The 8146-nt window shown below is 42.9% G+C and overlaps 1 protein-coding gene across 1 annotated transcript in view; it reads right to left on the bottom strand.

Annotated features, from left to right (window-relative positions):
• Nucleotides 1–437: 437 nt before the first annotated feature.
• The window catches only part of mapkap1 (MAPK associated protein 1), a 16187-nt gene continuing 8478 nt past the window's right edge, over nt 438–8146 (bottom strand). The window contains exons 5-12 of the mRNA XM_085794132.1: nt 6604–6776; nt 6331–6507; nt 4869–4978; nt 3418–3525; nt 3150–3290; nt 2880–3017; nt 1875–1972; nt 438–963 (exon numbers count right to left, since the gene is read on the bottom strand). Of these exons, the coding sequence (XP_085650258.1) occupies nt 841–963; nt 1875–1972; nt 2880–3017; nt 3150–3290; nt 3418–3525; nt 4869–4978; nt 6331–6507; nt 6604–6776 (1068 nt within the window). The 3' untranslated portion in view covers nt 438–840. The remainder of the gene's footprint in view (nt 964–1874; nt 1973–2879; nt 3018–3149; nt 3291–3417; nt 3526–4868; nt 4979–6330; nt 6508–6603; nt 6777–8146) is intronic.

The following is an 8146-nucleotide window of genomic DNA, read 5'->3' as shown; positions in this document are numbered from 1 at the left end:
GAGTGTAAGAGAACATGGAGGAAATCTATTCCCCTGATTTCTTCAGTACCAAGAGCAGAGCTGATGACGATGGCTGGTGTTTGTAAGGGGGTGAAATTTATTGTGAAAAACAATGTTCAATCTTGATTATCTTGTTTTCACACTTGCCTGAAACCAAATTCTAAAAGAAAATAAAATGTGATTGAAGGTCCAGCCCTGATATCAGACATTGCATTAGCTTTAGCTGGGTGTTCCTAATGATCTTTTATAAATAATTTGCAGTCTTGGTTTAAGGCAGAAGCATATCGATCTGTTGTTTAATAACCCAGACTGGGCTGTTGCATCATTATTATCACTTAATGTCACGAATGTAAAATGTTTCTGTACAGAACATTAAAATCAGAGGCTTTCTCTTCATGATGAGTTAAATCAGTTAGACATTGGACAGAAGCAACGACGAAGCTTTGATTTGTTGTCAATGTGTTGAAGCTGTACACATCCATCCAGGAGGACGGAGCTGAAATTCATAGGGAGTGAATAAACAAAAAAGCTGAACCTGATGGCAACATGACACAAAAACTGTCCCACAGGTTCCATTTCATTCTACGGAGAACAGTGCGTTTGTTTTTGTCTGTGTTCTGTCTTCGCTCGCAGAGTTTCCGAGGCGTGGCCGCGCTCGGCTCGACAGAGACGCGTCTGTTCGCTCCGTTTCCTGCTCCTCCGATGTCACCGTCCTGTCAGTCAACACCTCTGTTTTCGGCCTGACGTCGTCTGCGCACGATGCTCAGACCAGGCCTTTGTTTTACGTGTCTGCCTGTGCGTGTGGAGACAGACAGGCTGAGCAGCTTCGGGTCGGCCCGTCTACTGGCCGGTCTTCTTGTCCTTCTGGAAGCTGAAGCTGGTCCGCCGGCTCAGCTTCCGCTGCTTCTGGGCGAAGTAATCTGCCCGAGAGGAGCTGGCCCGCGACTCCAGGATGTAGTTCACCTGAAAGTCACAGACAAGTTGTATTCATTCATTTATTCAGTTTTATTTGTTCAAAGTCTTACTGTGGTGTATCATTTAATGGTTTTGTTTCTCCACTCTGGAGATGGGGGGCGTCATTTAGCTCAGTGGGTTGAGCAGGTGCCCCATATGCAGAGCCTACAGTCCTCGCCCCGATTCGAATCTCAAATCTGGTGGCCCTTTGCTGCATATCATTCCCCCTCTCTCTGCCCCCGCATTTTCTGTCTCTCTCAACTATCCTATCAATTAAAGGCAAAAAGCCCCAAAAATATACTTAAAGCAGATATCAGTGGAATGTTTTTGTTAATATAAGTCCTAAATAGTCCTATTTTCCGTCAGCAATCACTTACATGAAGTATTTCAGCCTAAACACGAGTCTCTCCGTCACTCTGCTCTGCTGTAACCCGAGGAGAAAATTTTGGGGATACAAGTGTTATCCAATGAGGGGAGAGAACGGCATGAAGGGCTGTGTGTGCAGCCAAGGGATGCGCGTGAATGTGGTGACGTAGCACGAGGACCAATTGATGCCTGACAAGGGCGGGGGCTGCTAACTCATGGTGCGTTCAAGGAAACTCGTACTTTGTGTTTTTCCTTCCTGTGAAGTCATACCAGTTCGATCTGGTACGAGTTCACGGGTCGGAAGTTACGAGTGGCCGTTATAGGGAACTTTCACAGACAACAGGACGGTAAAAACACGAGCTACGGGTTACCTGGAACGCTACCAAGTCGTAGTTGTGACTTGAAGCTGTAACTTACGGTTTCAAAAGCCTGCCTTGAACACAGCATTAGCCGAAACGGCTGTGCCACTGATATCTGCTTTAAAAAACAAACAAAAAACTCTGGAAACAGGAAAGTAGCTTTGACCTGAGAAAACACATTCAGACTGAACTCACCTTCAGCACTATTTCATTGACAGTAGCAGCATCAGACTCAAAGTAGAGGGGCTTGTAGTCGTGGTTGCTGAGATACGTGAGCTTGAATATTGCGTGGCCTGTAAGACAAGAGAGGAGAACACATCAGAGAAGCTGACAGCAGCAACACCTGTCTGTGCATCATCACTCATCTTTGTGTGAGCTCAGAGGTGTCACATCTGCTCAGAGCTGCATCATCTGATGAGTACGGATCCAGTTTTGTGTTACATCTTTCATCATCAGTACTTTCAGAAGGATCAGGAACGTCCACATCATTTCTCCTCTCAGAAAAGCTGGGAATTAACTCTCACCCTAAAAACAGGAAAGCAACAAGATGTGTAACATCCCAACTAGACCTTGAATAGTCGACTATTCGATTCAGAGAGGTTTGAACTATGAACCCCGTCTTTGAATCGTTGGAAAATGTAGTTATGGAAAAAAAGATTAGCATTTTACACAGACAATCTTCAAACACGAAGAGCGTTTTGAAATTCACCATTTAAAGGCCCTGTTAACAAATTGTTTGCGAAATTGTGATGAGAAACAACAACATGAATGATACATTTCTCAAAACATTGTTAATGTTCTTGAAGAGACTAGAGGTCAGTCTCATCAGTAAGTGCATCTAAAACAAAGAATAAATCCTTATCAGTCCATGTTTTATGTAATAAGTGGATGACAGGACCCCTGATTGTACAGGAGGTCAGTCAATCTAATTATCAAGGTGGTTTGACTTCTAAAAAACTTCTGTCAGATAGTTTTTGTAAAAGTCCAGAACTGATCCAACTTTTGGACGGACAGATCAATGCTGCAAGAAAGCTCATGAGTTAACTCCTTTCTTTGTCCCTGAACAAGATCATTTCTATTGTTGAATTGACCTGTTTAGAGTTTTACAGTTACTACAGTGGAACCAGAGGTGAACATCATACAGAGACAGCGAGTCTGTGTGTGTGTGTGTCTGTGTGTGTGTGTGTGTGCTTCACTCACTGGGACTTCTCTCCTCTACAAGGTCACAGGCACAGAGGTGGTCCGAGTCGATGGAGATGGGTTTCTGCCGAATCCAGAACTTAGTGCTGGCCTTCTGATTGGTGACAGGATCGATCTCCAACTTCTCCCCTGAAACGCCTGAGGAAACAGACAACAGAGGGAGAAGTGAAATGTAAGAAAAACAGCGATTATATAAAACATTTCCAACAAGCAGCTTGTGTGACCTCAGCAGGTGGAGGAATTTCACATCCTGCAGTAACAAGTGCGTACCTAGCTGAACGTCCGTGGTGAAGCGCAGCTTGTGGATCATACTGATCTTGAAGGACTTGTAGTGGTGACTGCTCAACATGTCTTGGACTGTGGTGATGTCAATAGGTGGGTCTTCCTCTGAACTCTCCTCCCCCCTGGAGCCTGGAGGCCAAAAGGAAAAAAGAAAACATGAAACACTGAAGTGTCCACTGAGGTGGAGTGGAGTGGAGTGGAGCCGTCTGTAGGTCGTTCACTAAGAGGATGAAGCAGTGATGGTGGTGAAACGTACTGTTTTCTCTGACCAGGCAGAACTCCAGGGTGCTCTGGGTCTCCAGCGTCGAGTCCAGGTCCACCGCCACATTTGGCTCCGTCTGCTTCTCCAGACGATACATGGGCCCTGTTGGAGGAAGACGGTGTCAGAAGTCAAGTCAAAATTTCATGCGACAAGCACGGACTCAATGTGCTTCACAATAAAAGAGAGCGCCATACACAAGAGGCATACACCAAAAACATAATATATGAAGAAAAAATACATCAAAACAGATTAGGATACTTAAAATTACCAAGTGAAACTACACAAAGGAATCGGATTTGAGGGTCGTAGGAAAATTAGAAACAGTAATAATAATAATAGGAAGCGTGCCAACCAATCATGTATAAGCTTGTGTAAAAAGAGGGATAGTTCAACATTTTAGCAAATTGGCCCATTGCCATAATCCCTATAGTTCTAGGAGTAGGTTCGTTACCTTTAATTGTCGGTGCAAGCTATTTTTAGAACGGCGGAGCAGAGCCACGAGCTGCAGGTGAATGTGCAGGTCATAACTTGTCCACCAGAGCATTTTGGAGTTGTTGGATTGTGTATTTGATGAGTTTGATGAGGGAAACCAAGAAATTCCATTAGCCTCTGTAGCGTAGCTCTGAGCAGCTCACGGCTCTGCACCGCCATTCTAAAAACAGCTTGCACCGAAAGGTAACGAATTTACTCCTAAAACTATAAGGATTATGGCAATGGGCCAATTTATGTTGAACTATCCCTTTAAGACTGCTTTTGAAATTCTTTGTTTTATAGGGAGTCAATGCAGTGAGGTTAAAATAGGAGATTCATACTTTTTACTTTTTGTTAAAACTCTAACAGGAATGAGAAGTAAAGGTGGAATGACTGAGATGAGGCTAATATTGTCTAGTTGTCGTCTGATCAGGATCAGAAAAACCTCTCTGACAGTCAGCTGCTACAGCCCCCCTCTGTATTCACTCAGCACCACCACAGATTTTACACAATCATTAATAACAACAGGCGAGTTTCAATTGCATACTGCTCTACGGTGACCATGGGGGAACTGAGGTCAAAGCAGGTGATAAATGAGAATTTTACTTTTTTTATATATTGATTTCAAGATTAAGATGCAAAAGACAAACACAATTAATGCAAAAGATAAACACAATTAATCCTATCTACAATAATTCTAAGGTATTTTATTTTGAAGCCACTCTGGTCGCACTCTTCATGGCACAACAGCACCACTGCAGAGACACTGTGCTGCCTGATAGCAGCATCCCACTGCCTGCCTTATCTCTTTGAGGCAGTGTTTGGCAGTTCTGTTTTATATGCCTTACAAAAGACAAACTCGATGCAGTTTCTCTGTTAAAAAAAAGAGAAAAAAAAGAAGACAAAACACTCCTGTGTCTGATTGGAATGTAGTGTCGCAGTTCAAGCGAAGGGGGCAGTACAGTAGATGATACCTGAGCCTTTCTGTGAGCCTTTCCTCTTCTTCAGTGCTTTCTGGAGAATCTCCTTCATGGTTACCTTCAGACTGTCCACTGGGATCAGAGAGAAACCATGAGCAGCATTTCTACAAGGGAGGAAGCAGAAAAAAGGTTGAGAATACAGACAGACAGATGGAGAAGTGGAAAACAAGAGTCCCCTGGGCCTGGAGCAGGACATCTGAAGACTGGCTTCTCTCATTCTGACTGAAGTCACTCACTGGACGAACCTTCTACCTTCAGCTAACAGCACCACACTCTCCTGATGTGTGTGGTGCATATTCTATTTATGTTTGCTGTTTATTTCTACACCAGATGTCCTCTGTCTTATCTGGACCGGGACCACACAAAATGACAATCACTGTGTTATCCTGGGATAATCTGAAAACCACTCAGCTGTTTCACTACGTTCACTCCTGGTGTCTACACAACCACAGTGTGTCTGATGTCTCAAATTGAAGCTTTTAGGCTTTTCTGCCGTTTTCGTTTGAAACCTCTGTAGTTGTGTTGTAGCCTGGATGACAGAAACCTTTGATGACGCCAACAGTCGCTCCCTGATTGGCTCCCATGAGATGCATTACATGGACACAAGCATTACTGACCTATTTGTCTTGGTTCGCACTGAGCAAGTTAAATTCTATTTTAATGTCTTTCCGTCTTTTATTAAATTTTGATGTTACATCTGTCTTTGTTGTTCTTCGTTCAGAGTATTCATGCAACTAGTTCATTCAAACCTTTGAGAGACAATAATTTATAAGAGTAAATCTAATTGAATGAATGGATAATCAATATATTGTGTGATATACAAAAACAATAAATGCCATACATAAAATCAGTATAGGACATGAAATATAGTCCATAAAAGCAACATGTCTCAGTCAAAGTACACATTAGTGCTTCCATTTGTCAGCTCACAGAGATTTAAAAACATTAAAAGGGATTAACTCATCTGACTTGCATTTTTTTGGATTTTATTAAACATGTGTGAAGCATTCAATATAAAATCCAATTTTCCTCACCCCACATGTGCAGGGTGAAGATGATCTACAGTGAATAAGACATGTCTGGTAGCCAAGTGCTTTGTAGATACAAATAATGCAGTGTTGTCTTCAACTACAGAGTAAACAACCTGCTTCCTGTTTACAAAGACATACACCCCCAGTGCACATGAATAGTCATGTAATCTGTGTATTCGGGTGTGTAAGTATAGACAGATTATTTATGACAGAGCAGACTAACCCTATCTTTAGAAATTTTATTTATTTATTCTAGCTTTAGTAATTAATAGTTTATGAGAGTTGGCACAGACACAGTTTCAGAATTGTGTTTGGAAACAACGCAGAAGATTCAGAGCCTGTAAAATGATAAAAGGTGCAGCCATGATGTCATTTTCACAGCTCAAACACAACACTAGTGCAGCATTGTGATGTGTCTTACTCACATTCTGACAAACAGTGACTGTCTGGAGGCGAGGCCGGGGGACGAGTACTTCTCCACCAAGGCCAGAGTGCTGAAACCGAACTTGTGGATTGGCTCGTTGGAGTCGAGAGGAGGGAAGTCGGTGTCGACCTCGCCGTCATCCTCTGCGATGTGGAGGCAGTAGGCGTTGACATTCTCGCTGCGGAGAGGCCAGACGGAGAGAAGGAGAGCGTGTTACAAACAACGTGACGGCGTAGGAGACTCGCCGGTGTTAATTCTCCCTCAACGCACTCACTTGAGTTTGGGTTCTCGTCCCTCGCTCGTGTACTGCCAGCAGATGAGACCAATGAGGTCGTGGACGCGGGCGTTGGCGATGGTTACCACCGTCATGGGATGTAGTTTCTCCTGGGCCATCTGCATCGACAGGTACACGTCGATCTTTTTCGTAGCCGTCGTGCCGATGTGGCCCTGAAACATGGAGAGATGGAGAGCAGTGAAAGATCCTGATCTCATGGAGTGAAAAAAACCTTTACTGTCACATTGTGTCTTCACTACTGAGGCAGAATTGACTTCCTTTCCTTTTTCAAAATCATCTAAATATTTCAAAGGTAGAGTGAAGAGCTGGAAAATTGGAAAAAAGGAATCAATTGAACAAAAGTACAAAACAAATTGGAGTTAAACAAGTTAAATGGGCAGAGGGATGTCTTGTGGAGGAGAGTTCAAGACTCAAAGTAGCAACATGGCAGAAGGCTGAAGATTTAAAGGGATAGTTCAACATTTTGGCAAATTGGCCCATTGCAATAATCCCTATAGTCTTAGGAGTAGGTTCGTTAGCTTTAATTGTCGGTGTAAGCTGTTTTTAGAACGGTGGAGCAGAGCCGCAAGCTGCTCAGAGTTACGCTAGAGAAGCTAATGGGATTTCTTGGTTTCCCTCATCAAACTCATCAAATACACAATCCAACAACTCCAAAACGCTCTGATGGACAAGTTGTGACCTGCACATTCACCACGCTATGAGATAATAATGGAATGTTATGAGACGGGGTTGTTTTCGAGGAAAATGCAGAGACTACTTGCTGAAAAACTGCACGAGACGGGAACGCGCATCAGCGGTTTTGCATGAATTTACCTCGAAAACAACTCAATCAGCAATCAGTGTGAGATGTGACTGAAGAATGTGCAGGAACAGCAGCGCTGTGAACCGCTGAGAAACGAACATGACTGATAGTGTGTGGATGGAAAAATGCAGCCCAGGTGATGTGATGTGTGAAGAATATTAAGATTAAGCTACTGTATACTTTATTGTCCCGTCGGGAAGATTTGTCTTGGGCATTAGGTGTGGCGGTGCGTTCACAATACATACATCAACAGAACAGGACTGACATCAACATCAACAGAGAACAGTAACCAGGAGAAAATCAAATACAGCAGCAGAGACAGTGAGTATACAGCAGTACTCAAGGATTTAATGCATTATTATGTGCATATGAGTAGTGTGTACGTTAATTAAAAGTGACTAAGTAATTAATTAATTACATAAAAAATTAACTAGTAAAAGAGGAAATCAACAGTGGCAAGTGTAGACTCCTTAAATTTACTTTTTTTTGAGGATTTAAAACGATTGCCTTTGCACCTAATGACTCTAAAATGCTTTCCTGATGGCAACAATTCATACTCAGAAAATAAAACCTGAGAGGGGTTGTCTAGGATACTCACAGTGCCGATTTGACAACACTGCTTTCGTAAAGGGTCGATTCGTTCCCATCACGATAAAAGCATTTTTCACAAAGTCCAGTAATCTGGCCTTATTCTGAACATTAAGAGATCAAAACCGTACA

This window comes from Trachurus japonicus, chromosome 12, assembly GCF_045865225.1.
Source record: "Trachurus japonicus isolate A0001 chromosome 12, Traja_1.0".
Taxonomy (NCBI): Eukaryota; Metazoa; Chordata; class Actinopteri; order Carangiformes; family Carangidae; genus Trachurus; species Trachurus japonicus.
Note: the sequence above shows the minus strand (reverse complement) of the source record. Positions and strands in the feature narration are given on the sequence as shown.